We start from the raw sequence: 16584 nt of genomic DNA on the forward strand, positions 1-16584 counted from the left end.
ATATAAAAAATTTTAGAAATACACAGTCTACCTGTAGATTTCCTGTAAAATGAAAAAAATCTAGAGCGTGGTAGATACAGAGAAGAGTAAGTGCAACAGTGCTCCTTACTATCACTAGTTTGCACATTCATTGCTCTGTACCAGACCACACTGCTTGCACATTCATCTTATTTGGACAGCATTCAGAAACTGCTCTCCACCTTAGCCTAAAGAAGGAAATCACTAGAAAACTAAGAACACCAGCCTGCCTTCTACATGGATTAGATCCAAACCAGTTTATTAATCCCCATATTCTTCAACTAATCTCTTGGCAGTTCAGGATCCAGGTTTAAGCCCTCACAGATGATGATACACTTGCATACCTTCTGGACTTGGCATTCATGCAGATACGGGGGCCAGGTAAACGTCTAAAGTAAACAGACAACTGTGCATCATCCTGCAACAAAGCTCAGATACAGACCTGGGAATCACAGGGAATAAAGTCAAGTCTATACCACCTAGCTCAAGAAGTTTCCTCCCTAGCTTCCACCAGACTAGGTGGAGATCTGAGACTTTGCACGAATTAGCAGTCTTCACTCCTGTCAAACTCAGACAGCACATTACTAACTTTTACCTCCCCTAATCAGTAACTCTAATGCTTTTTTCTTCTCCCAGCACACGTAGTGGAAAAGCCATGTGGACACTACTAATATAAACATTAACACAATAGAACTGCATCACTGTTAATCAGCCTGAGTATGAAAAGGCGAAAGTCCCGTCAAGTCTGGAGCCAGGCAGTAGTCTTGTCCAGTTTTAATCATGATTCATATTTGTTTTTAATTATAAAGGTTATTAGCTCATTATATTTTTGCCATAGCAAAACAGAACCCCAGAAGTATTCTGTCTTCTGAAGCTTTTAAAGTAAGAGTTTCACAAACTCTCAAGAAGTTGGCAGCAAACAGGAGACAGAAGCACAAAGACAGAAGACAGGTTTCACTCATAGTTGCTGTTACCTTTACAAATCAAACCAAACCAAATAAAATCAGCTGTGGTCATCACGGTCTCTGGGCTTTTGCAGACAAGAGTCTAGCTCAGGAACACAGCAGCTGCCTGGGACTATGTTGTTATATTTTCATAAAGTGCCCTTCCTACTTTATTCTTCCTAAAATCTGCTTTGTGTTAGTGTTTTCAAAAAGTGTTTCAAAAATAACTTTCTAACTATGAGGTCTTCCACGTAGCTACAGAACTTCCTTGATGCTTCTTGCCAGTGGTTCAAAAGATAAATTCTGGTGCAAAAATTACACCTTTTTTACCTAGAACTTAATTTTCTTGAGGAAAAAGAATTCATGCACTATTCACCTAATGCCGCTAGAGAGGAACAGAAAATAAAACAGCAAAATATGGCAAAATGTCTCCATACACCTTACATAGTTAATATATATAATTGAAAAAAGATGACGAGCCTGTAGGTTCCTTCCTTCATCTGCACTCGCCATATTAAACACAGCCTCATAAAGACAACCTGGAACTTAACAACCCACCATATTACTTAGGCTTAGCTGCTACTCAGCGAGCTATATTCTGAAGAAGACTTGGAAAAAAGAATTGATTTCTTAGTTCACAATCACCCTATTTCACTAATACTAATTGAATTGCTAAATTCCGTGAAGCAGGAAACGATCAGTGTAATGCTGAGGGATCCTCAAAGTAACACAGAATAAAGAAAACAATGTGATAATGGCTGTATTTTCAGAATGACAACCCACTAGTGGCCGAGCGTTCAATTTCAGTGAAAAATCAGGTCAGAAACATTTTGAGTGTTCCCTAGAGGTAGTAATTCTTAGTAGTTCTTTAATAGAATAAATCCTGTTAAACTTCCACGAACTTTGATAGGAAACTGTCTGTTCAGACACTACAAATAACCCCCAAATGATAGCTTGCAGATTTAGCTTCCTGTGTGTAGATACTCATGAGAATCTCTGCCTTCTCTCGCATTGCGCCAGAAGCACACAGCTCTCACACAACTTCTGCCTTTCCATGAAATGAGGCTGAGGCCATAGGGATGAGAGGATGCCATGCTATCATTGTAGCGGTGGCTTGTTTCAGAATCCTGAGCTGCTTTGCAGATATGCTGACTTTCATTCTCCCTTTTACTTCATCTTAAGAGCTTGTGTCCACTGCACACCAGTATCTACAACTGCTATTCTCCTACAGTTTAAGTGCTAACCACTACTGAACGGTTTTCTGGACAATCTGGTTAAAAGTTTCCATATTGCCCGACTCTCACTTCCTTTGAGCATCATCCTTGCTTTTGGTTAGATTATTTGTGACACCTTTCTGCTGCTTCTCTGCAGAGCCCCATAGCTATCCTCAGACAGACTGTTAGAGGAGAAGGCCTGTTCAAGCTTCTCAGGCATTTTTGAACATTTGCGTGCATGTTTATACAGAGGTTCTGCCTGGTTCCTCTTTTATCTCTGCAACTTTTCACAGCCTTCTATCTTTAAATGCTTGCACTTTATTCTGTAATCTGCTTTATGACTTGTGTCTCCAACCCCTTTATAGTTGGTATCTAGGATACCAAATACATGTGAAACAGTAACCCCAAATAAGCTGCTGATGAGGGGAAATCGGGGCCTAGTGTAAGCAATCAATGGAGAGAGTGAAGAAGAAAAACAGCTGTTCCTGCAGGAAGGACCAGAGTAGTTTCTGAGACACACAGACTGGGCACAGCAGCCTCTGACGCATACCAGTGGCTTGGTGCAAAGCTGAAGAAAATATCATTCCCCAGTTTCCAAGAACAAACATTTTGCTCTAGTTAGTTCAATCACCACAATATTTAGCACTGTTCTTGGAGCTATACACCTCTTCTAGCAACAAGGAAGCTTTGAGTAACCCACCCACCATGGTTCTGCTAGCCTACCCCCAGCCAAACCAGGGTTCTATCTAAGCTCTCACACTCTTAGCTAAATGGCAGGGTAAACCCTGTGTTTCATCTTTGGAGAGGATAAGTTTAGTACAGTGCAGCTAGCCTAGTCCTACAGAAGGAAACATGAGCTGAAGTTCTCAGTTCTCACTGGATTACAAGTATTTCCGGAGAGGATGACTACCCTGAACTTTGTAGTTGTTATCTAGTCTGTATTTTCCTTCAGCTCTGGCTGTTGCCTTCCGTCATTAATATTATCAACAATCCTCAGGCATGCTCTGCATTAAGTATTCACAGGAACAGGGAAGGACAGAAAAATGCTACCTACAGATCACAGACACACGTAACAACAACAGCACTCAGAGGAGACGGACAGAATATCTTGCAGAGGTTAAAATTACAGGGTGGCAACCATGACAATGCTCTTAAAACCGTGAAAAAGAAGGCAGAATACAGCACACAAACACCTTCATGTAAGTCCACTCAGCGAACCTGTTTGTTCAATATACTGAGAACTCAATTTTTACATTTAATTGTAAATTTACGTGTTACCTTATCTTATATAATGTACTAAAAACTCAACTTGAACTATAAAGTAGACCAGAACTTTTGCCTTAACTATACATATACAACAGTATTGACATAATTTTATTTATTTTGATAATCCCATTATATTCCATTCCTGCACTGTTATGTTTCAATGTGCTGTAGGGGTTTTTTTTATTGACTATGTCTATTCACCCTATAAAATTTCTGGTAGGATAACTGTAGTTTTTGGCAGGTGGTAAAGTGTGGGAGGCAGTTTGGAACTGTACAAGTGCATTAGCTGAATGTTTGTGCTAGAGGATCAGCAATAAAATCACTGACATTAATAATGGAAATGTCATCTTCGAGTTCCATAGCTAAATAACCAAGAGATGAATTAGGTAGTTCACCCCTGTGCAAACTTTTCTTTCAGCCTGTGAAAACACAGAGATCGCTGCATTAGTGATACACAAGTCATGTTTTCAGGGTTTTCACAGCCAAACAAAAGGGGACAAACATACATTTTAAAAGCATTCTAGACCATAATTTGCCCATATATTCCATTACGGCAACATCACAAATTATTGTGGGCCATGGGTAATATGGGTTCATCAAGACTACACAATCTGCTAACAGGTTTGCATCAATGAGAAATGGATTTGGTCGTCATTTATTGAGACTTTAACACCAGATAAACCTGTTTTAATTAATTAGACACTAAGGAATGATGAAGATTTGATTCAATAAGCCACAGTGATTTTCCTTTGGGAGCTTTCACCTCTACTGATTGACTTCACTATGCAGCTGATTCACAAGTCTCAACTATGTCTTTCTGAACTAAGGGGCTTTTCTGCAAGAAGAGAAATGTAAAGAATGTCCTGGCCCTTTATTACAGGCCAAGCTTAAACAACAGAGCATCTTTGAGCCAAAGCCTAAAGCAAAGGGGAGCCATTTTAGCCAAGTTTTTTTTCCCAGCCACATTTTTAGGGATCTTCCTCTTCCAACTTTATGAAACTCAGCCTTTGCTCCCTTCTGTTTAGTCTTTTTAATCCCAGGAGGAATAAATTCCCTGCACAGCTAAACCCCGACTGTTACCTAGGAACCACTACGTGCAGGGTAGGCAGCTGTGTTTCTTCTTGCTGCTGAGAAAGTTTTTTTCCTGCCAGTTCTTGAGAAAGATGAAAGCATCTCAGCATGCCCACCCCCACTTTCCTGGTCTTTAGCACTGGCACTCACCTGCGGAATTTGTCCCTGGCTCACAGGATGCAGCACTGTGAAGGCTGTTCTGGAATCCATTCAGTTGCCTTTCTGCAGAGGTCACCCTAACAGGTAAAAGCATCAAATTAGATGGAGGTAAGAAGGGATAGGCCAACAAAGAATAAAAGCCTCAAACAAAAAATTGAAATTCTCCTAGTTTACATCATCTCATTGGGATTGTAGCTATAAAGCTGTGCATGAACATGGTACGAAAAAGGCCGCGACAGCAACTGACTCCAAAAAGGCAGAGCAAGACAGATGAACACTCAAGCCACCAGCAAGATTCTGATGTGCCTAAAATGCTTAATTGTCCCACACGCCTTGGAAGCTGATTCTGGAGGATAAAGGAGATTGTAAGTGGTATTGGATCACCAAAACACAACTCAACTAGTAATGCTGTGGTAGCCTTATTCCAGTGATTTAAAGAAAAACGATTAAGCAACCTTAGAACAGAAATACACATGCTGGTAAAAACACGCTACATTCAAAAGTTACATCCTTGCATCTTGTTTCAGCAGAGACAGCTCATTTAAGCAAGATTTCTCACTTGTCTTGGAAACTGAGACCCACAGAATGCATTTAATCTCCAGCAGTCCAGTGCCAGTCCTCAAGCAGCTACTTTATGCAAAACCTCTTGCATTTATCTCAGCATTTGAGTTACAACAAAACTATATTCTATGGAGTAAAACTGCACTTCCTTTAACTCTTATAAAGATTTATTATCAAACTGAGACCATGCCGTCTTACATTAAAAATGGGTCTACTCACAAGACAAGGTCAAGCTATACAGCTGCAATGATCTATTCTGTTCTTAAAATCTATACAATTGATACATCTGTTCCTGGTTTGTCCTCTCCTCCTTTATCCCTCCTTGACCTCCTTCCACCCCGCTCAACTCTATTCTGATCACTCCAGACTTCTGCGTGTATACTCGTGTCTCTCTGTCAGAGTCCTTCTCCTTCATTCATTCAGCTCTACAGCGTTACGGTTACTGTGAGCTCTTCTCCAGAAGAGCACTGTAATCTCCAATCCCCATGTGATGTCCTGATGACTAACAGACCCAGGCACACATGTGCAGTTTCTATAGTTTTGTCTGAAACCTTTTGCTTTCAGATTTCAAAGTCAGCAAGTTGCCAGTAATCCAGGTGCTCCTGGCAGCTATAAGGCCAGTGAGGGACTCCTGTATTTTATCTCAGTTGGAGTTTAGTGAAATAAATTGAAGTCCATACATGAAGGGAGAGGGATGTATATATGACATTTGCAAAACAGAACACCTTAGTTGAGTCAGCCATAATTTGGAATGCTATTGTCAAATGAGGTGCCTGTTATTATGTTTATTGTCTCTTGGAGGGAGTTTTGGATCTGTATTTATGGTTTCTTTTGCTGCTGATATTGCATAGTCCTTCTGGGAGCTGAGAATCCAGATGGATCTTTATGCTTCTTACACAGAGATTCCATGTTCATAATTAGCTTGTCCACTTTGTTAATGCAGGACAACTGACAGCCAAATTCAGCTCACCCTTCTGCAGGTAGAATGCAAGACCAGTGGTTGAAAATGTCAGCAAGAATGCCAGCAAGTACAACAACAAAAACCAAAACAAAACAGGGAACAGTCAACTTCTACCTTAAAGTGTGGTTTATGTTTAGAGAATCTCTTTCTCACTACAGACTTGCCCTTTCTCTTTTTCGTCTACCCACAGTGTACCTTGATTCTCGCAGTTTCAACTGTCACCTCCACATACCTCATTCTCAAATCAGCTTCTGGGTCACTGATCTCCCACCACGTTATGCTCATCCCTGAAGTTCTCTCTGCTGTCCTGATGGAAGCTCCAATGCCAGAACATACTCACTATTTAAACTGAGTTAATCCCCTTCTGCTTTCTTCCTCTTTGGGTTGGCTGAAACCCTACTGCCTTTCTCAGGCTCCTGCTTTTAATGTCTGTGTTGTTTTAGCTTCCACTTCTCCAATGCAATCCATTGTTATGTTCTCCATTTCTTCTTCATCAGTACTAACAAAGACAGTGTTCCTACTGTCCCCTCCATGTAAATATCTGTCATTGCCCTTTTCCATCCCTTATACAGCTAACGCCTCCTTGAAACTGATACCGACTGACTTCATTTAGGCAGTAAACCAGCCCTAAGCTGCCCAGCCTGGGACTGCAAATTTGGAGGATGCTCTTATTTCACAGGTAGAACAAGAGAAATAAAAAATTAGAAAGAAATATTTTCTTGAATAAGTTTTGAACACCTTTGTTTTAACAACCTATTCCTGGGATACTATGAACGCATCTAATGGTCCAGGGAGGACAAAACGGACACTAACAAATTCACATCACAAAAAGCCCAGGTTTGACAAAAGGACAGCAGCAGATGTGAAGACCCAGAGCCAGGGAGGCTTGTTGCTCTTTGTTGCTCTTGGACAGGGTATCTCTGCATGTGTATCTGTGTGTATGATCTGAGGCTAGCCAAGGGTAAGAGCTACAGGCCTAGAGAGCCCAGCTGTGTCAGGGTGTTAAATCAAGGCACGTCTCTCAGATGCACAGCTTTTGCTGCCAAAAATGTCTAAGGGTCACGCAGCCTGATTAACCCAGATGCTCAGGAGCTAAAAAAACAAGCGTGCCGCAGTAGCAAAAAAGGGAAAGGGGTTCCAGTAACAGTTACATGCTTGCTCTCCTGCTGCCTGTCCTCTTTTCAGTGGGCACTCAGTTTGTATGTGTGAGGTACCCGGCTTACTTAAGACACTTCACGCATGCCTATGAATAAGCACACATGGGCAACACAGGATACAAACCAGAACCATAGCATTTTACAGGGCTTGCTCTGTGGCCATCATTCTACTTTTGGCACATTTGCCAGGCTTGGCCAGGCTGTCCTCGAACAGCTGGCTACTGCCATATCGAATTGCAGTCAGGACTCCACCCTGCTGTGGGATGGATTTCCTGAACCCTGGAGAAATGCATCACCTCTACCCTATTTCTGTACTAGTTACAATAGAGCACAACTTGGGCTCTTCCGCTGCTGGCACCATGCAAAGCAAATATACAAAACAAGAACAAGGTAGAAAGACTTTGTGGTGTGGTGTTGGGACTTGAAGGCGATACTTGTTTTGAAAGGCTTCCTGAATAAGAGATGTTGAGGATGACATTTACACAGAAGTTCAGTACAAGAAATTATGCCATGTTGATCAACATCCCCAGTAGTTTGTGATGTTCCAGTCTATAGCTGATAAAGTTGGTGATCTTCTTGGGCTCTCTCTCTCCCTGATAACATTTTGAAATACATGCTTCTTTTCCTCTCCCTGGCATTTCCTCTCTTTATTACAGTGGTCTAACGTTGACAGCTGGATTTTTCTGAGATCTTTTGTCTGATAGTTCTGTTCACTGACTGTTTGAGGCCTTGATCTACTTGATGCTCTCATAGTTAGAGAGCAGGTTTCTGAAAAGTTACTATAGCAATGATAGTGCAGAAATTTATATTCATTGCGACTTAATCATTCCTAAAAGGAGAAAGATTTTCCGTCTACCCACTTATACCAGTTCGCTCTGGATTCTGACAGTTGAGCTAATATATTTTTCTACTTTGTATGCTGTCATCTGTAATGTGAAGATCCGATACACCAAATGCTGCTTCCAGGGACATCTGCTTCATTCCACAGCTTACGAATATTATATCTGTGATCACTATCTTAAAATGCTGCTCTCCACTTCATGGTTCACAGACCTGCCAATAGCAGTGGCAACATGAGCAGTGGAAAGGACTCAGTCTGACTCTTGGAAAGAAAGAAGAGCCTGTTGCATTATCTGTTCAAAAACTATCTTTCTACTTGTGATATGATCACATTTAATTGAAACTATGGAGCCCCATGAGACCGTTTTATGGGGCTACATTTCAGCATAGAGCTACATATTAAACCATTTCTATCAGTTAGTCTTTTTCCACACTTTAATATGGGCCCTGGATTTCCACTCTGTTAGTTTAAGCAAGGAGTCTGCTTTGTATGCCATTCATTATAAAGTCAACCTACCACCTTTTACAAGTTGAGAGACTGAGAAAAACAAGAGAGGCCAGGAACTGAAGAGACAAGACTGAATTGCCTGGCTGTTCTATTACTTTTTTCCTTTATGTTTTAACCAGGGAAGCGTCCAACTTACTAGATAGTTTTTGAATTAGTCAGTAATGTTCATCTTTAGCATCTCACTCTGTTTGTAGTTGAGTTTTCTACTTCTTATTCTTTTCTTCCTCTTCTGGAAGCCATGTGTGCTGGCTGGGAGAGAATTGATAACGCATGCAAGGAAGAGATAGGTCAAAGAGACAAAGTTGATTTTAGTTTGTCTTCACAGTCCAGTCTCTGGAGAAATTCTACAAACAACTTTAAAAAGATGATCTTTACTAAGATGTTAAACAAAAGCCAGGTGGTGCAAGAGCAGACTGAGAAATAAGGTCTGGCTTACTGAAATACACATGGAAAAAAAAAAAAAAAAAGAGACACAAGAGCTTTAACAACAGAATGGGATTAGTTTCAGTGAGCCTTGTAGAAATAATATATAGCACTGAGATCTTTGAGGCAAGAGATCAGGAAAACAGCCAACAAGTATTTGGGGGTGAGAGTGGGCAGCAAATTCAAAATGACCTGACAGAGAAATGAAGCAGTCAAAAAGCCAAAATTAGATTAGATGTTATGGAGAGGGATATTTGCCATGTCATAACCTAAGGATATGGTAGATCCCACACTGGAAAAGTACAGTTCTGGGTGCTGCAACACAAGCACTGACAAATTGAAGAAAATACAGTAAATTCCAGACAATTAAGGACTTGGCAGGTGGAACTACTATCTGAAGTTAACAAAACCTCAACAAGTCTAAGCAACATTAGGAAACTCCAAGCAGTAGAAAGATATTCAAAAGATGGAAAACATTTGCAAGGGAAAGTGTTTAGGGTAGTTCAGGAAGGAGAAACAAGGTACAACGTAGGAAAAATTCAGGATAAGGTTTCTGATAATAAGGTAGTCTAGATCCTTAAATAGCCTTCTATAGGACATGGTGGGGTTTCTGCCACTGGAGTTTTTTGAAAGCAGGCTACCACAATGTCTAAGAATACTTTGTACAGAATAACCAAGGACTATAAAGAACAGGCTGAAGCATGCAAGACATCTTTTTCTTTTCTAATCTATATTCCTTTGACACAGAGGTTTCTCTCCATTCACTCTCCTCCGCCGATGCATCTCCAGTCTTCCTGACAACAATGAATGGATTAAATTAGACTAAGACATAGCAGTTTTTAAATGACCAGCTCTCGGTATGCTGGAAATATAGCTGGGCACTGCTGTTTTCCGTGTAAGTGAAAAAATGTTACTGCAAGATCCCATGAATGGCAAGAATGGGTTTGGAGCCTTGTGCTGGAGACTGAAAGGCAACTTGGAAAGTATTTCCGGAGCGGCTCCTTGCAGCCTTCAATACTTGGATTAGTTTTCTGAAATTCTGAAGGAATCTTTTGCTTTTTTTCCCCCTTCAGTGCATTTTTGGTGCTGAACTTTTTCCGGTTTTCCCACACTCCTGCCTGTCACAGAGCAGAAACCACAAAAATGCAGTAAAGTAAAGTCTGTCCAAGGAGCTGCAATTCCATCTCACAAGGATAAACATTTCCTCTGCCAAGAAGTGAGCACAGCACACCGGCATCTTCAAATACACATCCCTGCTGCCCAGCAGAGAAACCCACTGACACAGCCTGTCACCTGCACTAACATGAGCTACCCAACATAAAAGAAATCAGATAGTAAACCCACCTGCCAGACCTGATGCTCACACCTGCATTTGCTGAGTAGACAAAGTCTACTAACATCTTGTTTTCTTTTTAAATAGTTTTGGGGGATTAATTCAGTGTGTTATCTCTTAAGATAGCAAGAGTACAGGCAGGACAGGAAATACACAAGCTTCCCCAAAGTAGTTCTGTCCAAGCTCCTTAAATACGCCTTGCAGTTCCAGATCTGATCCACACACACTGATAGTGCCCTAGCATCTTCATAAGGTGTCTTTCATCAGTAATCTTTTAGTAAAACTTCTCTCTTTGAACAGGAAGCAAACACAGAATCAGGAAACCTCACAGGAACCTGCTCGGAAAGCTTTACAACTCTTCTGGATGTAGAGTAAGTATAAGGGAGGAAGTTGTGAATGCAATTTTTGCCCTTTGGTATTCAAGGATGAAACAGTCTGAGGATATGCGGAAAAACCCGTTGAAGGATTTAGTCTAAAACAGTTGTACCATTTAAGAGGAGATAAACAGAGAGCTGAGGAAGCTACCAATAAAAGGTAAAGAAGAAAACCCATAAGTCTTGCTCACATACTCTCATAATGCACAAAAAGAGAAAATACACCAAGAAATAGAAAGGAAGGTAACCTACAATCAGTAAGCAACATTTCATAGTGATTTTTGTTTGTTGGTTTTTAAGATAACACATGCCAAATCCATCTACCTTAGAATGGAAAGCACTATACAACTAAAAATTTGGTAAGAGTTAGTAGAAGGATTTCTACAAGTAATGAGGAAAGCTATCACTACACTAGGCACAATATAAACACTTTAAATGTAATAAAACACATGTGCATGAAGACATAAGTCAAATCATTGTGTGTTAAACTTATGGGGAAACTTGGCCAAAGGGTAGATTAGTTTGTTAAGGATATTGAGTGGGTTGATTTTTTTGGCAGACTCTTCTGACCCATCAGATTCTAGCCCCCATCAAAGACTGAGCATGGAGGGAGTGTCTCAAGTGCCTTAAACATAAAGTACCATACTTGGTACTCTCAAGTTATTCGAGACATCTGCATAGGACTGGCAGATACAACGTGAGATCTACAGAAGACTTGTGCTCATCTGGAGCAGCCGTTGTAAGGTCAGGTGGAATAGCCCTGGGCATTTAATATGTCACTAGCAACCTGTATTTATGTAACTGAATCCCACCATACTTCTCTGATTCATTCTGGCAGTTCCTACATCCTCATGTTTGTATGATGTTACAGCCTTACCTACCTTACCGTTGTGAAACATGAAACTGCAACATAGCGCGTACCTATTTCAGTACACACAGCGCAGGTTATCCTGTGATTTATCTTGGACAGCATAGCCAAAAAGGTCTATGTCAGAGTCACAGGTAGACAGGTTCTTCTCTGATATTCCTTCTTGGGGGAACCAGTGCCAACTCCTTGTTGTGGATGGGAAGAGAAAAAACTTACTTGGAAATCCTCCGGGCTGCAGCCTTTCTGACCACTGCCTGCCTGTGGTTTGCTGGAGGCTTTGGAACCAGCTGAGAAGGCGTACTCTGGGATGGCATCACTTTGTGCAAACTGGCTGCCTTCTGGATACTAGAAGTGGCACTGGATGTCTTGCGGGTATCAGAGCCAGCTGGCATGGATATATGGCTGGTGCTGGATTGTGAGTAGTTGGCAAAGAGAGCCTGGTAAAAAGAAAAAACAAACAAACAAACAAAAAAACAACAAAAATACCGTAGTAATTGGTGATTATCTCTCTGAATGTTGCTGAGAGTGCTGATGGAAGTGGGTGACATTTTTGTGAGGGATAATACCTGTCTGGTGAAGGGAACCCCAGGGCTCCAGGGACAGTTCCACACATAGGAGTTAAGTGGTCAAGTGAGTGAAGTAGTTTTTAGAGCTGAATTTTATACCCTTGGAAGCTGGGACTAGCTTCTAGGAAGGTAGACAAGCTCATTACTGCCACAGAATGATACTATTCTGGAATAAAAAACAAGAGGACCTATCCTCAATCTCATCTTGCAATGGGCTCCCATACACAAAGCTTTTATTGCTTCAGCTGACTTTCTGCATTTATCTTGCTAAATTATTCTTTGTGTGGGAGTGGGATTGAGACACAGTTATGGTTACAGGGAAGATGTTACAATGCCAGTTCTTCAATCTAACCCTGTAGGTGCTTGGAATAACAGAAAGGCTCTAGGGTACCTTCTGAAAAAGGGAATTTAGGTCAGCAGCTGACAAAAAGGAAAGCCCCAGTAATACCAGGGAACAGAAAATATTTCTATTCCTATAGCAGGTGGGAGAGTAAGTATGTTGGAGATTTGGCACAGGGTGCAAAAGAATGTGCGCATTATGAGACAGTGGAGAACTGAGCAGTGGACTGAAAGCAGGGAGTGGGGAATGGTTCCCTACGGGAGCTCTGCAAACTGCTCAACCCTTCAGAAAGGAGCAACCTGCTGAGAGTTCAGCCTTGTCTTTCCTCGAAGTCAGTCAGATTCCCAGGGCAAAGAGGCAATACCGTAACCATGTAGTTTGGCAGCTAGAGGTCAGTGATAGGAGATGAGGGGAATAGCTGAGCACTCGCCAGTCACCTCAGCGTGACCCTGGGAGCAGTGCCCTTCACTGCATTTGTCCTCAGTTTCTTCTCTGGTGAAAAACACACAAAGCCACAGTGAGTGGGCTCCAGGCTCCAGAGAAAACCACAGTCTGAGGGCTGGCTGAGTCTCAGCGCACAGACAGGAAAAGCCCCTCTCCCCCGCAATTCTCTGGCAAATAGTAGGGCAGTGGTGTGTGGGAAGGCGTTTCTGACAGGCAGAGCTCTAGGGAGAAAAGGAAGTGCAGGAGCCAAAACAGGCCTGTTTCCTAACTAGAGCTCACTGACAAGATGCCCTTGAGCTCCCAGTCCTTCTTAACCTCTCCCTTCCCTGCAGTTCTACCTTGACTGCAGCTTTCAGATTTTGAACAAGTAGCTGGTACAAGTGCAGAAGTCTGGAAAATAGCAATCACACCCCACCTCCCCCCAGCAAAACAAACTAAAATGGAGCTTAGTTTAGTCTCTTGCATCTGAGTCTGACACATCATGGGGTTGGGATGGAGACAGTCAAGTCACTGCACATCCTTCTTATTCAGAGGTGACATTTCATTGTGTTCAGTTTGATATTATGCATATTTCCTGTAAGTTCTTTTTCTTGTTATTAAAACCACTAAGATCCTGGAGTCCACGAAGCATACAGTCTTAACCCCTTCCCTGTGTCAACATGCATTGGCAAGGAGGTCCGTGACTCTGAAGAAACAACAAGCTTGGATGCTCTAACAAAGTCTGATCAGCAAAAGCTGGGCTGAGACCTACCTAAAGAAAGGTCATGGATGTTTTTCTTGGGGGTAACAGACTTCCAAAAAGGCCTTTGTCTCCATGCTGTGCTGAGATTCTGGCTGCCTTCCAGGCAAGGATGGGGAGACTGGAAGCTGACACGGACCATGGCTTCTGGATTCAGCTACAAAGCATACTGCCCTGCTGTGAACTCCATGGGGACAGGACAGGAAACCAGGAGAAGCTACTGTGCAAATAAAGAGGGCAGCTGGGAGAGCAGAGCCTCACCACACAAAGGAAGGGTTGGGAAGAGATTTCAGCACATCCAAAAAGCAGGAGACAGATCTGGATTCTGAAGGCTCAGGGTCTAGGGAGAGCAGAAGCCTAGACAAACCCTGGCAGAGGCAGTCCTGAAGCAGGTAGCACCCTACAACTATTGTTGCTGCAAGAGAAAAACTCTGAACCACACTACGAGGCTGGCAGATTTAACTTGATGTTGAGGAGACATTTGCTTCCCTGACAAGTTCTTAGGGCTACAAATCTGAAAAATACTTAGAACACTATGAGACTTTTTAGCTAAAAGTCATGTAAAGTGTTAGTGAGTTAATTCTCTTGCATAATTCTCTGGGGAGGTAGGACAGCATTAACCCTGTCTTGCACATGAAGAATGTTAGCACTGACAGAGAAAGTGATTTTCCCTAAGCCAGACTGAAGCAATATGAAAAGCTGGGTCAGAGATCATCCCGACTCCCAATCCCATATTTGCCTCATTAGATCACACCTCTCCTTGCTTCCACATCTACACTTGAACACCATACTCAAAGCGTTATCTGTCCAAAAATAATAGTTTTTAATTAGAAAATCTCAACATGAACAGCTTATCAGTAAGGACAATGCACATTTAAGAGCATTAGCCAGTAGGAGCTGAGCTTGGGCTGCTCATGATTAAAAGCAGGGAGGTACTGTAGTACTTTGAAGAAAAGCAGATATATTCATGATCTTCAAAAACAGAAAGAATGTTCCTGGCACTTACCATCCCTGTATCTAACACCCATCCCTAGCACAGTAACGGAACAAACGTTGCAAGCAAAAACATGTTCATTCTGTGACCAGGGGAGGTAATGAAGCTCATTTCCTGTGAATCTGTCTTGGGGTTGAATCTTACAGTATCTAATATAAAGCATGTCCCAAATTGTGGCTCCCTTCATGAGTTTGGGGCACTCTTCTGTTGATTTGCTGATGTTTAACTAGGAGTGGCCTCATGCTGCAGCCTTTGCCTCAATGGGAACAGTAGTTGAATCCCCTTTCCATATATATAGCTCTTTATATTTTCATGAAATTTATATGAAACATAGCTTTGAGATATCTATCCCATAGTCATTCAGTTTAAATCGTATCAGCAAGCCTGAAAATGATGAGAGACTCAGCAGCGGATGAGAACTGACATACAGATGCACACACGTGTGTTGCATAAGGATCTGTGCAGCTAGTTACAAACCACGAGGTGCTGGAAACCCGAGTTGTTTATAGGCAATGAACAATGATGAGGATTTAAGTTAAAAAAAAGGGGGGGAAAAAGCAAACTCAACAAAATAAAACCCATCACTTTTAGAAAAGCAACTGCATTTCAGATGACATTGCAAAAATACAGAGAATTAAAAGGCTTGGAAGACCTTTGAAGTCGTATAAATTGTTTAGTGGAGATTCTTTTGAACACACATTAATGCATTCAGTTAAATCAGTTTGGATGCAACAATCAGTTGAGTTGAAAATTCACAATGTGGTGATAAAGAACAGGCTCAAAATGTACTATTAACTGCCATAGTGTTAAACTGCAATAAGAGGAGCATCTTGGGGTCATCATGAAATTTAAAGAGGAGCAAATTCATGGTATGCACAGATTGTCCTGAAAAATGTCTTCCTTGGTAAATTCTTCAGAATGCGACTAAAATATACTAAAATAAGTTGACTTGGTGCCTTCTCCTTTGTCCCCCTTTTGTACTGGGAGCTCTTTGAGGCAAGGATTGGGCCATAGCATTGTATTGGAAAGATACTTAATACATCTGGGCGTTACCATAATTCTAATAATAGCGACAGGATCAGAAACATGGGGACAAAATTTCAGCTGGTATAAATCAGCACAGACTACTGCTTTCAGAACAGTTGTTCTGCTTTACTTAGACTGAGACTTTGACTCATCAGTATCACAAGACTCAAATAGGAAAAATGGCAGTTAGCTAATTTAGTGGGAAAACAATCTGAGGGAGAAAGCTGCAAAACAAGAATGAACAAGAGACTGAAGGGGAAGAGAGATTGCAAATCTGACAGCAGTCCAATATATAATAGTTTAGAAAACAGTTTAATGATGTTTAAAGCTGCATTCAAAGAGGCTCTGTGTGCTCAGGCAGGAATAGCATAGTTCTAGGAATACTACAAGTATTATTCTGAATACTCTACATTCCCAGTCAGATCTAAATAAACTGTAAGGAATTCAGAAGAGTCACACCTACATTAAAAGAAAAAAATTGTGCTGACCTTTATAAAATCAGGAGTATTTTGAGAACATACATTTAAGATTAACTTAGCCCAATGTTTTATAGCATAAAATCTACTTAAACTTCTGATTGAAAACGTGATCATAACTGACCACACAACTCATTAACACAATTTATCTCTTGTTTTACACAAGCTTTTTTGATATAAGCAGGACTGATGGGGATCATTCCACTCTACAACTGTACTTTTCTTGTTTTAATTTAGTTTTTTCCCCATGTGAAATGTTTGGCATAAAATTCTAAACCCAGTAGATGCTAGGCTAAGCAGAG

The 16584-nt window shown here is 41.3% G+C and overlaps 1 protein-coding gene across 8 annotated transcripts in view; it reads right to left on the reverse strand.

The window, feature by feature from the left end:
• TTLL5 (tubulin tyrosine ligase like 5) overlaps positions 1–16584 on the reverse strand; it is a 158097-nt gene that overhangs the window by 23825 nt on the left and 117688 nt on the right. For all 8 annotated transcript variants that reach the window (XR_008466039.1, XR_008466038.1, XM_054199318.1 and 5 more), the window contains 2 exons: positions 11914–12134; positions 4664–4749 (listed from right to left, as the gene is read on the reverse strand). Coding sequence is in view for 6 of the 8 variants with exons in the window: in XM_054199318.1 (XP_054055293.1) it covers positions 4664–4749; positions 11914–12134 (307 nt within the window). In the remaining 2 variants the exon portion in view is untranslated. The remainder of the gene's footprint in view (positions 1–4663; positions 4750–11913; positions 12135–16584) is intronic.

The sequence above is a fragment of the Rissa tridactyla genome, chromosome 4 (genome assembly GCF_028500815.1).
Source record: "Rissa tridactyla isolate bRisTri1 chromosome 4, bRisTri1.patW.cur.20221130, whole genome shotgun sequence".
Taxonomy (NCBI): Eukaryota; Metazoa; Chordata; class Aves; order Charadriiformes; family Laridae; genus Rissa; species Rissa tridactyla.